Below are 19,915 nucleotides of genomic sequence, written 5' to 3' on the forward strand. Positions count from 1 at the left end.
CGACCTAAGAGTGGAAGAGTTGGGAGCAAGCAATGTATAGAACGTGAGTATAAACATAACGATGGAATGTAGACCTCGAGAGTGATGGTGGTTTAATCTTGGATTTTAGTGGATGCCATATTGGATGGTGAAGAAGCAGCTGACGAAGACGACGAAGAAGGTGGATGGGGGGGGGGGGGGGACTTGAAGACTTGGAGCTCCCACAAGAGCTTGACACTCCTAAAGCCTCTGCTAACGCTCGTTCATCGATTTTTGTGACACCTACTCAAGGTATGCCGATAAGTCAGATTTGGAGCCAGAAATCGTCCCTTGCTGCTGAGCAGGCTGCAGCAGGATGCTTCGACACTGCAATGCGTTTTCTCCACAGACATCTTGGCATTAAGAACTTTGCGCCTTTAAAATCCAAGTTTCTTGATCTTTTCAGTGGGAGCCATAGCTATCTCCATGCCTTTTCTTCATCTCTTGTGGTTCCTCTTGCGATTGATCGTGGATGGAGCGAGTCCTCCAGTCCTAACGTCCGTGGCCCACCAGCTCTTGTTTTTGAATTCTCTCAGCTAGAAGAGAAGCTCAAATCCGGTTACAAAGCCACAATAGTTGGGAGATTAACTGAGGCTCTCCGTGTCTTCCTCTCTATTCTCCAAACCATCCCATTGGTGGTAGTCGAGTCAAGAACAGAAGTCGAAGAAGTTAAGGAACTGGTCATCATTGTAAAAGAATATGTCCTAGCTCTTCAAATGGAGCTCAAGAGGAAAGAGATGAAAGATGATCCGGTGAGGCAGAAAGAGCTCGCTGCTTACATCACTGAGTGTAAACTCTAAAAGCCTCACCTACGGATTGCGTACTATAATGCAATGACCGTATGCTACAAGTCAAGGAACAGGGCTACTGCTGCTCACTTTGCCCAAGAATTCTTGGCTACAAACCCAATTATTGAGAGCCAGGCAAGTACGGTTGAGAGCCAGGCAAGTACGGTTAAAAAAGTTAAGCAAGCTGAAACAATAGCCGCAGAACGCAACATGACAGATGCAACCATGCTTAACTACGACTATAGAAACTCGTTTGTGATATGTGGGTCGACTTATGTGCCAATCTACAGAGGGCAGAAAGACGTTTCATTTTCTTACTGCACTACCCTGTTTGTACCAAGCCAGGAGGGTAACATCTGCACGGTTTGTGATCTCTCAGTCATTGGCGCAGACGCATCTGGTTTGTTATGCTCTCCGTCGCAAGTACGGTGACAACTGACAAATATACTCAGAATTATATCTTGGAGGGGGTTCCTCCTGAGGTTCTCTGCCATCAGTAGACCATAAAATACAAAATAATTTGTTTGCCAAAGTTATATAACTACTATACTTTTGTTTCTTGTTTCTCAATGTTTTAAAAACCGGACCGGTAACTGAACCTGGAAATCTTCTGGATCATGAGTCAACATGGTTCGACCGGGTTCAATTGATTTTGATGATATTTTTATAAATAATAGGTATGAATAGGTTTTCTATTTTTTTCAATGATTATAACTATGATATAATTGGATATGCCAAATAAAATACTTCAATAATCATAATATTTTAAAAAAAACCTTAAAAAGTAATAAATTCAAAGTGTAACAAACTCAAAGTGTAACCAGTACTAATAAAATATTTTAGAAATTCAAATTTAAAAACAATAAGAGAATAAGAGTGTAGAACATTCAATCTTCATTCTCAGAAATCCTACTATTGCTAATTTGCTAAGAAGAAAACTAGAAAAAGTAACTCATTTTTACCAAAAAAAAGTAGAACCCGGTTTTATCCGGTTCAATGGTTCACTGGTTTTTGGTTTTTTGGCGGGTTGATATGGTTTTTTACCGGTTCAATTTCTTTTGGGTTTTGATATTAACCCAACTCGGACATATTGCAGGTTCGCGGGTTAATGTGGTTCGATCGCCGGTCCGGTCCGGTTTTGAAAACATTGTGTTTCTTGGAATTTTTGTTGTCCATTACATTTAGAAGGACAATACTTCTCTCTGTTTTATTGCCCTTTCCTCGGCCTTCAAAGTTCTCATTTTAGGAAAACAACAACTCAACAACGTTCGGCAAAAACTCAACAACTAATGTTATTCTATATGGTGGATGGATTATATAAGAACATGATTCTACATATAAAATATTTTGCAATCGAGTTGAAAAAATGTGAAAACCACAATCGTCATTATGCTTTGCAATTCACAAGGAATATGAATAAAATTACGGCCGACAATAGTACAAAGCATCGATCATATATAAAAATTCATAAAATAAAGTATAGATAATAAAACATACCATAAGTTTCCCACCCATTGGTGAACAAAAAAAAAAAAAAAGTTTCCCACCCATCATTATAATTTAGATATGTGGCATAGATACATGAGTATAATAACCAAATATGTCATTGTTGTAAATAGGTAGAGAAAACCCCACAAGCTTTTAATTGCTACTAAACAAATCATTGCATGAGCTAGTAATCTTATTGTAATGTTATATATGGATGTTTTAAGTTTTTTTAGTTGAATTTCATAATGTGGTTTCTAAGCACAAAAGATAGAGAGTGCTAAAAGCCTAAACTTTAGTTACCAATGGAACCTAATAAATAAAAAAACAAAAATACCATTTATTTAGAAAAAGATAATAAAAACGTTTAAAAAAAACAAAACAAAAAATCTTCTCATTCTACTTTTGTACATATAGAGGAAGCAAACCAAGAGAGCAAGGCCTCTCCTGATAATTATATGTACATAATATATATATGGTGTTAAGGAAGAGGTGATGATGATGATAATGGGGAGAAGGTGTGAAGACTGTGGGAATCAAGCCAAGAAAGAGTGTGTGTATATGAGATGCAGAACTTGCTGCAAATCCAAAGCCTTTCATTGCCAAACTCACATCAAGAGCACTTGGGTTCCTGCCTATCGAAGATCTCATCACCAACAACACCAACACCAAAGGCAACCGCAACCACTCTTTACTACTAGTAGTAACATTAAACGTCTGAGAGAACTACAACGACTTCCAGATTCTTCTCCTTCATCATCATCAGGTTCTTACCTTCTTTTCTCTCCTACTTAATGCTCTCTTGTATAATAGTTCATATAAATCTCACCAGATCACATCTTGATTTTTAGCATTTTCGAATTTCTTTGACTTTTTGAGTTAATTGTATTTGACCTGAAGATTGAAAATTTGGAAAATTGGATCTCATGAGTCATAAACCTAAAACCATGTAGAATACATGTCGATTCTTCATGCACATATGATGACGTTTATATATATATATAATCCATGTTTTTTTTTCTTGAATTCGACTGTATGAAGATCCATGATGAATTAGGTAACTATTTGATGTAAAAATGATCACAAGCCGGTTTGCTTATGATTCTTGATTTTTTTGTTTTCTTCCATTTTTCATTTTTGTGTGTGTGTTATTGATTATTTTAAGTACTAGATTAATTAGTAAAAAAAACACCATAATGATCTTTGACAATATCTTGAAATGTAGCAATCTTGTGTATGTCACTTGTTCTTTAAAGTTCTAATAGAAAAAAAATATTGCTACAAAAACAAATTTATTGAACAATACTCCATCGTGTTACAAAGCATGTGATATTGAAACATTCTTTCCGATATTAGGTGTACAAATCCGCACCACTCCGGAACATTTACTGGCAGAGTTGAAAGTTCCGGCAGATTTTCGCTGCGTAAAAGTGAGTTCGATCCACGACGGAAAAGAGCAATACGCTTATCAGACGACGGTGAACATTGGCGGCCACATTTTCAGAGGGATTCTTCACGATCAAGGACCCGACAAAGTGATGGTAGATCATCATAATAATAGAAATTGTAATAATCGTCAAGAGACGTTACTTCCACCTTCAACTTCTTCATATCCATTGATGATCACTAGTCATTTTACCGATTTCATGTCCGGCAGCAACCAATATTCTTCAGTCCTAAGAAGATAGATAATTTTTAATTGGTATACTTCTTGTAATCTAATGAAATGGTGTGCTACTTCAAGTTAGGGCTCATCACATATTGCTACTTCTCTCGCTCCTATATATTACGTTAATTTATTTACAGTCATATATCTAATTAATATTTTTTTCTTGTTAGCGCATTTCATATAATAACTTCATTGTTGTATGCATAAACCATTTTTGTTTTTAATGAACTTATAGTCTTATATCCACACACAACAATCTAACACTCTAGGGAAGAAATAGGAAGTTGAAAAGAACAATGTAAATCTTATCTAGCTAATCATGAAAAGAAAAAGAAAATCTAGGATCTAGCTCCAAAAAAAACAGAAGATAGATTTCGTATACATATGAGTTGCACAAAAAATAAATTTAGTATACATATGATGATGATGAGGATAAATTTAGAGCATCTTCCAAAGTCGTAACTAAATGATTTGTGTCCATAATATTATAGTCATAGACAAATGAGTATGTTAACAGGTGGCCGTTGAGAGGGGGGATTAACTTCTGTGTCTTTACCTACTAGCCTACTTTATTTACTCATCAATTCCAGTTCTACTTCCATTTAATGGTGCATAGATACTTCAAAAGTATTTACGGTTTTTTTTAATGGTTACATCAATAATTAAACTGATCTATCTACCTGTTCATAATCTAATTGTCAACACCAATAACTAAAAAATATCCACAATAATAATAGTTAAAACCCATAATCGTATCATACATGACCACGTACTGTGAAGAATCATAAATTTTCAGCTCAAAAATTAATTATGAGTAAATAAATGAACAAATATCAATCATATATTCATATCATATGTCAATTTCATAAGTGAGACTCGATAACAATTTTTATGTCAACTACCTTGAATTGACTCTCATCTAATAAGGCAAAACTGTAAAAGAGAGTTAGTTAGTTATTCTAACGATGAGAAGAATCAAGCTTGCCTCACAATTTTGCATTTATAAAAAAGGCTACGTCGTATATGAGTGTGATTGCAAGTAAAGTTAGGTGTGTGTGTCTTTTTACTTAGATGTTCTTGCTTTGGATGATTTTAAAGATTCGATTATATGTGTTATAGTTTATACTCGTGAATCATTCTTTTTCTTTATATACAATCTTAATTAAGTTTCCTTAAACAGGTGTCGAGATCGTACATAATAAGATGCGATTTCCTTTTAGCATTAGCTTTTTGGAATTATTCGCTCCCCCTAAAAAGTATTTGTAAACAAACAAACTTAAGGTTTTAAATTTAGTTAAAGGCGTTAATGGGAATCGCACCCTATATGGTGTAGCCTAGCCTATGCATGGTAAAGCTAAAGCTACCACCCACAAGTTCAATATAGATTAATACTATTATTTCTTGGTTGTATTATAAAAAGACCAATCCATATAAATTAAAAATCAACAAACAAAAATTGAGTATCATTGTGGATGTTAAGATCCTCATCGGATGTCTTTGCTTGAGACATAACAATATAACATGGTTTGGATGGAGGACCTCCGAGAAGATTAAATTTTTTTTTTTATTTTAATTATTCTTGACGATTAAATCAAAATTTGTGATTCATAAAATGTGTCCAATTGTTGATACGATCCATCCTCGATGTTGCAATATAGATTATTAAATAACATTAGTTAACACATATTTTATTTTAAATATTTTTAATTTCAAATTAATCCCATCAAAGTTTTTATTTCTCTATAACGAATTTGTTTTCATCAAATAATAATGATAAATTTAATCGTAGTAACGAAAATCAAAAAGTTGAATACATATTGTTTACTGTGTGTGCTAGCTAACCACAATGTTTATCGGGCTAGAAATGTTCGAAAAAGCCCGACTTCAATATGGGCCGTCACAAAGATAACCCATACTTAAATAAGATTTAGTAAACCAGGACAAAAACGTAATTCCAGATCAATATAAATCATGAATCATATGGGTTCAACATCTCTCTCTGGGACAACATAATCATATAATAATAATAATAAACAACAAAATACAAAAAAAGAAATACGTGGCAGTAACAAACTACACGAGACGACAACAAAATCACCTCTCTCTCTGTCGCTCAAAAATCAAAACTGTCCCCCTTAGGCTCATCGATCCACTGTGAGAGAGAGAGATCTTCCTCCTCCGCGAGATTCGGAATTCCGATCGAAGATATGGCGGAGACTCACGGTGGTTGCTGTCCGCCGATGGATCTGATGCGTTCCGAGCCTATGCAACTCGTTCAAGTCATTGTTCCCATGGAATCCGCTCATCTTACCGTCTCTTATCTTGGCGATCTCGGTCTCGTCCAGTTCAAAGACGTACGTTATACACTTTTAATCTCTTCCTCTCTCTCTCTCTCTCTCTCTCTCTCTCTCTCTATATGATCATTCATCTCTGTCTACCTTGATTGATGATTTCATTTAGTAGGCGTGTTCTATCATCATTGGAATATGTTGTTGATCTGTTGAAGCATTGTCTTTTGAACTTTGGCCTTCGATTTCACTATTTGAGATCTTCTGTTCTTCTTATATGGCTATTTTGATGTTGATTCCAGCTTAATTCTGACAAGAGCCCATTCCAACGGACTTATGCTGCTCAGGTAAGTTTTTTTTTTTTTTTTTTTTGTGTAGAAAGAAATGAAAGAAAGTTTTATAGCGTATAATGGTAAAAATTGGTTTTCTCTCTGTTGTTGATGTTGATGGATGAAGATAAAAAGATGTGGAGAGATGGCACGAAAGATACGTTTCTTCAAGGACCAAATGTCAAAGGCTGGAGTTACTCCCAAAGATTTCCTAGACAAAGAAAATGATATTGATTTGGATGATTTAGAGGTGAACCGAATCCAGATGCCTGCTTTTTTATTTTATTTTGGGACTTTATGCTTCCCGTTTCTTCTTGCTTATACTTTTTTCTTCTTCCTCCTTTATTCAGGTAAAGCTTGGAGAGCTAGAAGCTGAGCTTGTTGAAATCAATGCTAATAATGACAAGTTGCAGCGGTCTTATAATGAACTTGTGGAGTACAAGCTTGTTCTTCAGAAGGTAATGTCTTTTCATTCTACTTAAATCACATTTTTTGCCGCCTTACATGTAGAGTCCGATATTTTTCTTACTTGGATTTAAACTCGTTTGACAGTTTTCTGGTTCTGTAAATATATTTTCCTGAGGATAAAAGTAGATACTAATGCCACCACACTATATATATAATGTTTGTTCCACAGTGTTTTAGTGAGTGTAAAGGGTCTTCTATAGTGCAAAATGCATATTTACTCTATTATGGTTATAGCGTTGGATGTGCATCTCGTGCTATATTCACGTGGATGTTATTGTTTTTAGGCTGGTGAGTTTTTTGCTTCAGCCCATAGAAGTGCTACCGCGCAACAGAGTGAGATAGAAACACACGAAGCTGGTGAAGACCTCCTTGAGGCTCCTTTGTTGCAGGAAGTATGAAAGCTGCGACTGTTTTTCTTCGTCGAGTTTTGTTTTCTCAAAATAGCCTTACAAACTCTCCCTTTTAACAGGAGAAGTCTGTTGATCCAACAAAGCAAGTAAAGCTTGGATTCCTCACTGGGCTAGTGCCTCGTGAAAAGTCCATGGTGTTCGAGAGGATCCTATTTCGTGCAACTAGGGGAAACATCTTCATACGACAGTCTGTCATTGAGGAGTCCGTTGTTGATCCCAACTCTGGGGAGAAGGTTAGCTGCTTCTGTTCTGCTCGTAGGTTCTCTTAAGCATAGAAAGTGCAGCCTTTCTTACAGTTTAAAATGTCTGTTTCCTCATAGGCGCATGCAGATTAAAATTCTAAATTCTTTATGTACTTTCTACGTTCCTCATATGCACATGCTATTATACGTCATTTAAACTGCCTCTATGGTTTTATCTTTCTTTTGCCGATCTACTTAGACAAAGTATTGTTCTACATGGAATCCTGTTTTCTTTGGAAAAATATACTCATTCTGATTGCCTCTGCCAGGAGTTGACTTTATCTAAAATAATGTTACAGGCTGAGAAAAATGTATTTGTTGTCTTCTTTTCTGGGGAAAGAGCAAAAAGCAAAATTCTTAAGATATGTGAAGCTTTTGGGGCCAATCGCTATCCTTTCAGCGAAGACCTGGGCAGACAAGCTCAAATGATGACTGAGGTATGTATATTCTTATTCTTATGGTATATGAGGGGTTCCACTATTTTTCTTCTGTCTATCATTAGTCATATATTTCTGTCCATTTATCTGTACAACTTTTAGCTTTATTTCTGGGCATGAGTTATAGATGATCGCCATATAAAGCTTTAGTCAATTGTTTTGTATAATAACCAACAGTTAACGATGGATTTATATATAATTCCTCTGCATAATGCTTATTGGGGGTTGTATATACTAATTTTAGTTTATAGTCATTGTGGATTATATCCTCGCAGTAGTACCTTGTGATGGGAAGGCCAGCGTTTCTAAAGTTGAACAGTTGCTGTATATCTTGGGAGTAGCGGTTAATAGGTCTCAGAGAGTTTTTTTTGTTAAGGAGGAGAAAAGCATGTTATGGACCTTCCTTGTACCTTTTTTGTGGTCCATGTTAATTTGGGAGCTTTATTTGGGTGGAATATGTTTGTGCACACATGGTTAGCATCCATGTGAGAGTGCATCTTAAGCCAGTGATTTATCTGATTTCACGTTTCACTATATTGATGATAGTATATCCCCAGAAACTATTAACCTTGTTTAGTTTTCTCATACTGTTTCAGGTTTCAGGTCGGTTATCAGAACTTAAAACTACCATAGCTGCTGGGTTGGGTCACCGCAACATTCTTTTGGAGACCATCGGAGAAAAATTTGAGCAATGGAACCTCAAGGTATTATCTTATATGGAGCTTTGTTTTCGCTAGTAGAGTGCCAATGGTGCTCAATATCAGTGTTAGGTAATATCAGTTATCATCACAAATCTTTACCTACGCAGGTTCGCAAAGAAAAAGCCATCTATCACACCTTGAACATGCTTAGTCTTGATGTGACTAAGAAGTGCCTTGTGGGTGAAGGCTGGAGTCCTGTCTTTGCTGCAACAGAAGTGAGTTACTTTACTTGCATATAGTTAAAATTATTGCATATTTACTCGTGCCACAGTGAGTTTAAAGTTTTGCACCTGCAGCTTCAAGATGCGTTGCAGCGTGCTGCGGTTGACTCTAATTCTCAAGTTGGATCAATTTTCCAAGTCCTGAGGACCAAAGAGATGCCTCCGACTTTTTTCCGCACAAACAAATTTACTACAGCTTTTCAGGAAATTGTTGATGCATACGGGTAAGCATCTTTTCTGGAACTTCATCTGCTGTTTAGGAAAGAGGAAATCGGAAATTGGATTGATAATAACTAGCATATTCTTAGGATTAGTGGATACTTGAGTAATATGATTTTGCCTCTTATACACTCGTTAAGATATAAAATTATGTTTTGGTTTCAACTGTTTCTGATTTGTATAAGCGTCCGTTTTTTACTCAATATGGAATACCCCTGAATATTTCTATTAGCTGTGTTTTCAATTATCAATTCAGTTGGTAGAAACAACCTTTCTTGTTTCTTTATTTTTTCTCTCATGCAATGTCCATGAATTTTCTCATGTGTTCGTCTCGTGAATTCCATGGATCTTCGTTGATCACTACATTGCAGTGTGGCGAAATATCAAGAGGCCAATCCTAGTGTCTTCACAATTGTTACCTTCCCCTTCCTGTTTGCTGTTATGTTTGGTGACTGGGGTCATGGAATCTGCCTGCTGCTTGCAACTATGTATTTAATATTGAGAGAAAAGAAACTTTCCAGCCAGGTAATATCCTTAATTGACTGCATCTATTTTCCGACTGAGCACAGTATAAGATTGGTATCTGTTTCAGCAAAACCCGCAAATTGGTTTTGTTGTATGTTGATGTATCAAGACTTTTGTGCAAATGTCAAGTTAAACAAAATTCACTTGAGAGTTGTTACTTTAATTAGTCGTCAATGTTTGTCTTTCTTGCAAGTTCTTGATGCTAACCCATCAATCCTTGCTTTTTGACAACAGAAACTTGGGGATATTATGGAAATGGCTTTTGGTGGTCGTTACGTTATTTTTATGATGTCACTCTTCTCAATATACACTGGTTTAATCTACAACGAGTTCTTCTCTATACCATATCCATTGTTTGCCAGCTCAGCATACGAATGCCGTGATGTTTCTTGCAGGTATGTCAACTTGTTCTCTAACCCCTTTTGCATTAGCGGAATATCTATAAGATTCTGAGTTTCTGCCTTCTGCTCTCTTGTTCAGTGAGGCTACTACAATTGGTCTTATCAAAACCCGAGACACTTATCCATTTGGTGTGGATCCTGTGTGGCATGGTACCCGCAGTGAGCTACCATTCCTGAATTCGCTTAAAATGAAAATGTCGATTCTTCTTGGAGTTGCACAAATGAACCTAGGAATCATAATGAGCTTCTTTAATGCAAAATTCTTCAAAAGTGCTGTTAACGTATGGTGAGTCTTCAATTCTCTTCCCTGATCATTAGGTACTCCTCCCAGTTCGTTGATCCACTCCCTAGGAAATAAAGGGTCTTAACTGTAGTTAAGTCTCTGATATTACATGGTTTCAGGTTCCAGTTCGTTCCCCAGATGATATTCTTGAACTGCTTGTTTGGCTATCTTTCGGTCCTCATCATCATTAAGTGGTGCACTGGTTCTCAGGCAGATTTATACCACGTAATGATCTACATGTTTCTGAGCCCTATGGATGATTTAGGAGAGAATCAGCTTTTCCCTAACCAGAAACTAGTACAGGTTCGCATTGATACCTAACTTTGCACTCTCTATGTCAAAAATCAGATGCTTTAGTCTCATCTAATACGTACCTTGTCTATTACAGCTCACATTCCTCTTTCTGGCTCTGGTTTCTGTTCCCTGGATGTTGCTGCCAAAGCCGTTCATCCTGAAGAAACAACATGAAGCTGTGAGTCCCTTTCCTTGTTGATTTCCTTAAAAGCTTCTTTTATTGAAATATGTGCTGACCATTACCGAAAGGTGATTTTTGCTTTTTCCCAGAGACATCAAGGTCAGTCATATGCACAGCTTGATGAAACAGATGAGAGTCTTCAAGTAGAAACAAATGGGGGAGGACATGGACACGAAGAGTTTGAATTCAGCGAAATCTTTGTGCACCAACTCATTCACACCATTGAGTTTGTGCTTGGAGCTGTTTCCAACACTGCTTCTTATCTTCGTCTTTGGGCCCTCAGGTACAAACTACAACTTCCAAAGATACTAAATAGTACTGATTGTCATCTAACAGAAGTCCTATGAAAACTAGCACTTGTCACTATCATCGTGCAGTACAATTCTGTTTTGAGTCCATTGGTTCTTTGATGGTTTAATGTTGAATTATTAGTTTCTGACTTCTTGCATATCAGCATATGTCATGGCTAATCTCTATGCTTTGTTGGCATTCTTATCCAGTCTCGCCCACTCTGAGTTGTCGTCAGTTTTCTACGAGAAGGTCCTCCTTATGGCTTGGGGGTAAGCAAATGCAATTACAAATTTTTTAACCTGTCTCTGCAAATGTCAACTATTACGCTGTAGAAAGTGTTGATAACACAATCTCTCTCATTTCAACAGTTTCAACAATATATTTATCCTGATCATTGGAATCCTCGTCTTCATCTTTGCAACTGTGGGAGTGCTTCTTGTGATGGAGACATTGAGTGCGTTCCTTCACGCGCTGCGTCTTCACTGGGTGGAGTACCAGAACAAGTTCTACGAAGGTGATGGTTACAAGTTTGCTCCTTTCACTTTCACTCTCGTCGCAAACGAAGAGGAGTGATTGATGTTCTGAATCTCCGGAAATGCCTTCTTCGATCTGCGTGTGCATATATATAAAAGGTATGGGGAAGGATTCTGAGTTCCTTCTCTAATCATTTTTTTGTTTTCTCTATTAATTTAAGTAAAGAAACTTGGATGTTTTTCTCTTCCCCTTTTTTCCTTGTTAGAAGGTTATATTGAATTTATTTACCTTTGTGGGGGGAAAATTGGTGAAAATAATATTAGAAAAAAAAAAGAGAAAAGGGGAGGGGGAGGAAATGGGATTGTTTAAAGGTAAAGTACCCATTTGTTGTTGTGATTTGTTTGTGGGAAAAATAAGCTGGTGTTATGTGGTCGACCTTATATAGAATTACAAATAGGTACATTTCACTTATTTTCTTGCAGGATAAAGAGTATTGCTCTTTAAGGGGAATTGATCCTAAAAAGATGAAACAAATTTTATTTTGTTAATGTCTTACTCATGTTTGTTATGCACAGATCACTATTTTCGTTACGTATTAATGGAAAATTTAAAATTTGTCGAGAATCAATCGACACCAAGTAATGAGAAGAAGAAAAAAAAGGTATGACTGGGTTATGAACGTTTGATATCCGAGTTAAAGTTATAAAGATAATGAAATTCATTACATAGCTAAGTTAGTTAATTGAGGACATAATAGTTTTATTAGAGCATCATTTTCAAACATAAACAACGACTAGAACTTAAAAATCTTTCCCAATCGTGAACAAATTCGAGGCATTGGAGGAGAAAATCAAGTTTTAGGCGAATAGTTGTCTCTTTTTTTCTCAAGGCATTCAGATGTGTACGAGTGTAATCGGAGAGATCAGAGTGGAGACATAACGCACGACACGGTTATACGAGTTAACATATAACATATAACAGAGTGGAGACATAAAGCCACATTAGTATTTTACAAAAGAATGTAACGTGAAAGCTTCACGCGAAAATATATTTATATTTTTCTATAGCCCATGTTTATGTGGAACCATGCCGTTTTTGACATGACCAACACTAATTTCAAAAGCCACATTAGGGTTTGACTGGTTTAAACGCTGCGGTTGCGGTTGCGGGAGATTACGGAAGCGGGCGATTGCGGTTTCAAGCTTTCTTAAGCGTTTTGAACGATTGGTTTAGCGGTTTAAAATTGGTGCGTTTGCGGGAGGTTTACGACTGGTTGACCAGCGGGTGCAATAGCGGTTGAAACATAAATAAATGTGATATATAATTATATAAATATTTTAAAATATCAAAAATTTTATTAATCTTGATTTATAGTTAAAATTCATTAAAAATACTAAAATAATTATTTAAAAAACAAAAAAATTTCATAGTGAAATACTTATTACTTTATGCATTTGACTTTTTACCAAAACTTTAATCAAGTAATTTGATAAATGACTAAACATATGTTTTAGATCGTAGATCTTCTTTCTTAAATCCCACACTCAATAAGTTCTGTGGGGTGGTATTTGCATCAGTAGTTATGATCAAGCTCTAGTTGAGAAGAGTCACTCGTGATTTGTTTTTATATTTTTCGCAAATAATCTTATTTTCTTAAATTTCTGATGAAATGTTATATTTATTTAGATTTTTTTGAACTTATGTGCGACGTGCCATTAAATTTACATCAAGTTTTTGGGGTTATTGAAATCTTATTTTCTTCCAATTGTTTATTTTCTAATATTCTCAATCGTATTCGTAGTTCATTTTTCCCATCCTTAATGAATAAAATAGTTAGTTAAAAGATATATATAAAAAATATTTCATTATCATTGATTTGTTTCAAGTTTTTCAAAAAAAAAAAAAAATTCCAAACGCAAACGTCCGCAACCGCAAACGCTTGCGGGAAGCATCTTTTGAAATTCAGTGGTTGGGAGCGAATGAGAGCGGCTGGGAGCGATTAGAAGAGGTTTGTGTGATTAGAGCCAATCGCTAGCAACCGCTACCATCCGCAAACGCAGCGTTTGCGGGAGGTAACGGGGGAACCAGTCGACACCTTAGTATTTTAAGAAATCCTGAAGGCATATCAAAACTTTCTCAATGAATTTAATTATGGGAAAGTTATTCTGATGTTATAAAAATTAGGTAATATAACCATAATTTTTTATTATTACTATCACATTTTAGATATATTTTTCATACCCAACGTGCCGTTGTTACAGGTTATAGAAAAAAAAAGTAATTACGAGAAAAGCTATTACTTTTTAATTCCACCTCAGAAAAAAACGTGTAGCCACACCAGAATCTGAGTGAGACAATTAACTCAGTTGTAATAGCGAGTGAGACATTTAACTATGCTCTTTTTGAGTATTCACGCTCACGTCAAATTTGAGACTTGTCTCCGATCCAGATTTTACCATAAGGCTTTCTTTATGTATTCCACTTTGGATTGTATCTACTGGAGAGGAATTTCTCCTTCATGACATGCAGATTCTCTTCATCAGTTACCCTAGATATTATGATCGCTTTGGAAAGATAGGAATAAGTAGGGTTTTAAAGGCATACAGCTGGAGCCAGTTGACTTAATTACTCAGTCTATCGGTAAAAAATTATTATGGGTGGAGGTGCAGTCTCGGCAAGAGGCTTTTTCGGCCCCTCTAATCCATTAAACTCTCAGGTTCCTGCGGTGAGCAAGGGTCAGGGTTCCCGTTGTCAAATATATGGATCTTGGAAAGTTTATGAGCTCAATTCAGGTTTGGGTTGGTGGTGTTGTAATGGTGAAGCTCAGACTTTCTCTACACCTGAAAACTGGCCCACGTTCTCTACACCTCTAGACGATTTTCACTAGCTCTGGTCTTCCTTCCCTTTCTTCTCCTTATCCAAGATTTCACGCTCCTCGAATCTGAAGGCAGACGGTGTAGCTCGGTCGTCTAGATCGTTAATTTCTACAATTTCTTTTGTAAACTCATTTCTTTTGTTTTCGGCTACCAATCTTGAAATCGTATTCTAATTAATGTTTCGTTGACAAAAAAAAGTCAGCTGTAAAGTGCTACAGCGGCAATGGCGTATGAGTTATGGTATGTTGTGGCTGATTTAAGGAAAATGGCGGAGTTATGAGCAAACGGCTGACTTACGAGCATAACCCATCTTGGAGTTACGGCAGACTTAATGGAATCTGTCTGAGTTATGAGAAAATGGCAGAATTTCGAGCATAACCCAATCGTAATACGGCTGAGAATTTTACCTGATGATTGATTTGTCAAATTTTGGCTGAGTTAATACTTCAACACGGTTGAATTAATTTTCTCCGACTAGCTTAGTTACTAATGACGCTTACTTATAAGATGTCGTTACAACTGATTTACGGTTAAGTGTAACAATTCAGACGTAATTAGCTGAATCAACAAAAAAAATTGGTCATTTTACGGCTGACTTATTAGCGAAAGATTAATTACCAGAATTTACGGCTGACTTATTAAACAATACGACTGAGTTAAAGAGTTTCAGTTGAGTTACGACATCAAACGGCTGAGTTTGGCGGCCATTTTTTTGTTTTTTAATTACTGTAATAGTACTCATGTTGCGACTGTCTTATAGTTTTGTTTGATGGCTAGTTTAATTAGGCTGATTTACATGTTCCTTTGGTGGCTTACTTGCCACTTCATCAATTAAAAATGACGTTGGATGCATCATTCCATGTCACCATCATCAAAGGAAATATGAAACGTCTTTTTTTCTACTCGTCTTGTTCTTCACCTTGTTCAAAAAGGATTTAGATGTTCTTCATCTTATTGTTCACATTAACATAGATATCCATAACTCTATTTTTGAACATCCAATTTGTTATCTTCTCCCTCATTCTTTTTCATTTTCGTTCATCCTGCTCTAATATATGATTGATCCGTTTCCACTAATAATTGTTTCCAGTAATTGGTTAAAGAAACAAAAAATATGTACTTAACATCTACGATAGAGGGTGTAGAGTTGTGCAGATTGATGCGGAAACAACGCACGACAAGTTTGTGAAGTTAGTTCTTGATGAATACGGATTGAACGCGTTCAGCCATCAGCTAAAGTTGAGCTACATGATCTCGAACAAGACTATGAAACATATATCGCAAGATACTCCACCAGTTTATGTTTCTACTGATCAACAGTTGCAATGTTTTCTTAACCTATGAAAAATGGATCAGCTACGTCTTTGTGTGAAGTTTTCAGCGAAAGAGTCTAACGAAATTAGTGGGAAGAACGAATCTAGAGGAAGGATGACACGGTCAATCAGTTCTGACTCACAAATATAATTCTCTTTCATGCTTTCAAGAGAAGGCTTAATTAGACATTTTCTAATATACACGTGTTATATATTTCATTTTTCCCACTATGATGCTATATATTTAATAATTTTTTCAAAATAGCTAATTTTGCAAAAAGACGTACCTTTAAAAGAAAACAAAATAATAGTCTTAAAGTTAAATTTGCTTTAAATTTTTGTTTTGTCGACTTTATAAAAATAAATGCTGACAAGAAAATAAAAGATTAAAAATAATTAATGTTCACAGTATCAAATATGATAAAAAATCTCAGTCAAACTATACATTTATGAATAGTCATGCCAATCAGACCCACAGCTTAATCTTTCCTTGTAACGCTACAGTAACAATCTATGAAAGTTTCTTTCACAACTTTGTAAGCTCCGCCTGGATCCCACTCTCTTCATCTATATATATAATAAGATTTTGTGGAGATTCTTCGGAGATTAAACAATCATGGAAAGACGTGGTTTAGATTCTTCGATTTTCAAAAAACGACGGATAGATTCTATGATAACCGAAGATATCCCAAACCTTAAGGGCGAGGGTAGTTCTGAGTTCAGCGAATCTATCTGTACGACAAAAAAATTTGATGATAGTGCAGTTTACAGATTGTACTTCAAAGGTTTGGTGAGTGATAAAACGACGACGGATAATGAAAAGATGGTATTTGCTGGTACTGGAATTGCGATCTGCGATGATGCGGATAGTTTGTTGTATGAAATGAAGGAACCGGTGGACGACACCAAGATTCTCAGCCGAGTAGAGATTCTAGGAGCAATTTGTGGCATAAATCACTCAGTTCAATTGGGGATAAAAAATTTGGTGATTTATTGTGATGACCATCAAATTTACCAATTGGTAAGTGTTTCTTTTCTCTGTTATTTTTATTGGTTAGTTTAAGAATTAATGAGGCTAAAATAGCCTGAATGGTAGCTAATGTTTGCTTCTTTTTTTTTTTTTTTTTTAATCTTGCTTTAGAGATATATTGTTTGAATAAAATTCATCAATTGATCTACCTTATGTTTCAATACTTGTTTGATTTGATAGCATGGGCAGAGGTAAAATGACCTTTTTATTTATTATAATACCATATTCTCTTTCACCAATTTTTTTTGGTACAACTAACTTTCCTACCGCTGACTTACGTTTAGTAACTAATTGCATTTGGAGAGATTGGTAGAGTTTATATATAGTCCCAAACAATTTGATTGTAAATGAGAACTAGAATGAACTAAATTATTGGCTTTGGTATCTGATAATTTTCATTGCAGATAACTGGTAGAGGGGATCCTTGTACGCAAACGATGGAGGATCTCGTGGGAGAATTCATACAATACAAAGAGCAACTGGCTTCAAGTGAGATTGTCTTGGTTGCACCAAATGATGTTAAGTTTGCTTATAGACTTGCAAGAGATGTGATAGCTTCTCAAATCAGCAGCAACGCTGATGTGGAGGCAGCACGGGGAGTAGTAACTTGTCCGATTTGTTATGATGATGCTGACAACCTCATGTTATTTACTAACAACTGTGGTCACCGTCACTGCTTTACCTGCGTAAAAAGGTATGTGGAAGTGAAGCTGCTCAGCGGAGTCTTCCCCACATGCCTTGAGCATGGATGCATGTCTAAGCTCACCCTTGGAAGATGGCTCATGTTGTTCACACCAAAACTGGAGGGGCTGTGGAAACAAAGGATGAAAGAGGACTTGATTCCCGCTGCAGAGAGAATCTGTTGCCCATACCCAAGCTGCTCAACGGTGATGGCCAGAACCAATCTTGTTCCCATTCAAGGCCACCCGTTCAGTGTTCGTGCTTGTGTTAAATGCTCTGGACTCTTTTGCATTGATTGCAAAGTACCATCGCATTCTGGTTTGTCCTGTGTTGATTACAAGAACCTTCCCCCTGAAACTCTTGCTAATAAAATGAAGCTCAATTCTCTGGCAAAGAAGAATATGTGGCGTCAATGCGTCAAGTGCAGGCTCTTTATTGAACGCTTTGGAGGCCGCATCAAAGTCAAGTGCAAGTATGGATATAAATAGAATCCGATTAATTAGCTACTTCATATATATACTATTATTTAACAATGTCTTCTTTTTTTTTTGTAGTAGATGTCATTATGAGTTTTGCTATGATTGTGGGGTCGAATGGAAGATTTTCCAACGAGAATGCCCTTCTGGTTGCGTTGACAGTTACTATGATGATTTTAATGAAGAAGATGAAGAAGATGAAGATGAAGACGAGGACGAGGACGAAGACGATGACGATGATGGTGGCGATGATGGTGGCGATGATGGTGATGTTGACTTCGAAGAGTTTGGTTTCTACCAAACCTATTAGGCTATTTACCTTAATTAATATGTCAAATGAGCAGAAAGACTGAATTGCTCTGATCATTTCTGAATTATGTGAACTGAATTGCTCTGTTTTTTTTTTTCTTCTTTTTCTTTTGCTTTTGGAATTCTAAATAATAAGACAAGTCATGTAATGTTATTTGAACTATTAAGCTGTTTCGGATTCACCAAGAAATGTGTTTTAGTTAATTTTATGTAAAGATTTTAAAATTAATATAGCATTGCAGTAGAGAGAGCAAGAACAGAATAATGAAAAAGCTCATCAAGTGGCAGCAGCAGTGACAGTGGACACCAAACTGTCAACGCCGCAAACGTTACGACCTTTACAAATCTTGTAGAAACCATTCTCACCCCAAGATTCACCCCAGGAGTTCTTGATGATCCAATACGGTTTTGCCTTGAAACTTGCCGAGCCATAACCAACCAACAGCACACCGTGGTTGAGCCGCTGCCTCTAGCATATGTAAGGGCACGACACTCCTCCAATGTAGGTTTGCATGTAAGCTGCGTTGATGCCCACAGCTAGAGGACCGTTTTTGACAAGGTTTGCAGCTATTTGATCTACGTTCATAGAGACAACACTGAAGTTGGAGACCAAGGCCACGATCTTAGACCTGTCTAACTGACACCTCCCTCCATCAGTGCCGTTGTAAGGATAATCTTCCTCTCGCATAAGCCCTCCGGTTTTGAGCGTGTACTCAAAGACATTGTTCATACTGCATTAACCCACCGTTGCAACCAGAGTCACATGAACCTGCTGCTTCTGGATCACACTGCAAGATAACAAACAAGCAAGTTCATAAGACACATGAGAGATTATGAACTCCACTACGTAACTCTTCTAAAGATAAGCAAGAGAGGAGACTGATTCATACCTCGTGATCACAGTCGACGAGCTGTTGTTCACTTAGACTAACGATTTGCCAGTAGCGAGGAAATGAGCACCTTCAAGGGCACCTGTAGTGCTAAAACTCCAGCAAGATCCACAAGATCGCTAACAAACAATGGATCATATTATATATTGTCCAGTTCCATTGAGAAAACCATTCATGGGAGCTTCATTAGCGTGTTTAGGAAGCTTAAACCCACCTTTAACCCCTAAATGCTTCCTCCAAAACTCAGAACGAGTCAGATCAGAAAACCGCGTGACGCCGTGATGAGCATCAGGATCCAATTTCTGGTGACGCATCGCTCGCCGTAGATTAGATTTGATAACAGAGAACCTGTACTGATGCTCCTCGTGAGAAGCGTAGACCTTTCCGAATTTCTTCTTGAAGAGAGTAAAATGGTCCTCCGATGACAAAACTTTCGGCTCCTCCGCTGCATCGTCAACCACTTGCCGGATCAATACGTCTTCTCCGTCCCCGCAAAGAGAAACAGAGACGAACGCAAAGAGAAGAGAAACACAGAACAAAACCCTAACATGATCCATTATCAGTTTTTTCAAATTATGGTCAACAGAGAAGAATAAGAGAAGTTGGCACACACCCA

The 19,915-nt window shown here is 36.7% G+C and overlaps 3 protein-coding genes and 2 pseudogenes across 4 annotated transcripts; 4 read left to right on the plus strand and 1 right to left on the minus strand.

The window, feature by feature from the left end:
• The first annotated feature begins 175 nt into the window (after window positions 1-175).
• LOC147939244 (coatomer subunit alpha-2 pseudogene) lies at window positions 176-1,242 on the plus strand (annotated as a pseudogene).
• Window positions 1,243-2,624: 1,382 nt separating this feature from the next.
• Window positions 2,625-4,129, plus strand: LOC104713590 (protein SHI RELATED SEQUENCE 3-like). Its single transcript, XM_010430749.2, has 2 exons — window positions 2,625-3,057; window positions 3,648-4,129. Exons 1-2 carry the CDS (start codon window positions 2,787-2,789, stop codon window positions 3,977-3,979), a joined length of 603 nt encoding a protein of 200 aa, XP_010429051.1. The 5' UTR covers window positions 2,625-2,786; the 3' UTR covers window positions 3,980-4,129.
• Window positions 4,130-5,908: 1,779 nt separating this feature from the next.
• Window positions 5,909-12,195, plus strand: LOC147939245 (V-type proton ATPase subunit a2-like). The gene is made up of 18 exons (XM_087465373.1): window positions 5,909-6,314; window positions 6,551-6,595; window positions 6,705-6,827; window positions 6,928-7,035; window positions 7,330-7,437; window positions 7,515-7,688; window positions 7,997-8,134; window positions 8,731-8,838; window positions 8,943-9,050; window positions 9,132-9,280; window positions 9,647-9,800; window positions 10,035-10,195; window positions 10,281-10,487; window positions 10,604-10,787; window positions 10,873-10,956; window positions 11,049-11,242; window positions 11,460-11,519; window positions 11,619-12,195. Exons 1-18 carry the CDS (start codon window positions 6,168-6,170, stop codon window positions 11,821-11,823), a joined length of 2,457 nt encoding a protein of 818 aa, XP_087321499.1. The 5' UTR covers window positions 5,909-6,167; the 3' UTR covers window positions 11,824-12,195.
• Window positions 12,196-16,354: 4,159 nt separating this feature from the next.
• LOC104713591 (E3 ubiquitin-protein ligase RSL1-like) lies at window positions 16,355-18,599 on the plus strand. Of its 2 annotated transcripts, none has more exons than XM_010430751.3 (3): window positions 16,355-16,934; window positions 17,348-18,096; window positions 18,182-18,599. In XM_010430751.3, exons 1-3 carry the CDS (start codon window positions 16,530-16,532, stop codon window positions 18,408-18,410), a joined length of 1,383 nt encoding a protein of 460 aa, XP_010429053.3. In that variant the 5' UTR covers window positions 16,355-16,529; the 3' UTR covers window positions 18,411-18,599. The 2 variants fall into 2 exon arrangements, with proteins under 2 accessions (XP_010429053.3, XP_010429052.3); XM_010430750.3 differs by having other exon boundaries at window positions 16,393-16,934; window positions 18,179-18,599.
• On the minus strand, window positions 18,588-19,873 carry LOC104713592 (putative cysteine protease RD19B; annotated as a pseudogene).
• Window positions 19,874-19,915: the final 42 nt, after the last annotated feature.

Source organism: Camelina sativa, chromosome 9 (genome assembly GCF_030686135.1).
Source record: "Camelina sativa cultivar CO46 ecotype springtype chromosome 9, ASM3068613v1".
NCBI lineage: Eukaryota > Viridiplantae > Streptophyta > Magnoliopsida > Brassicales > Brassicaceae > Camelina > Camelina sativa.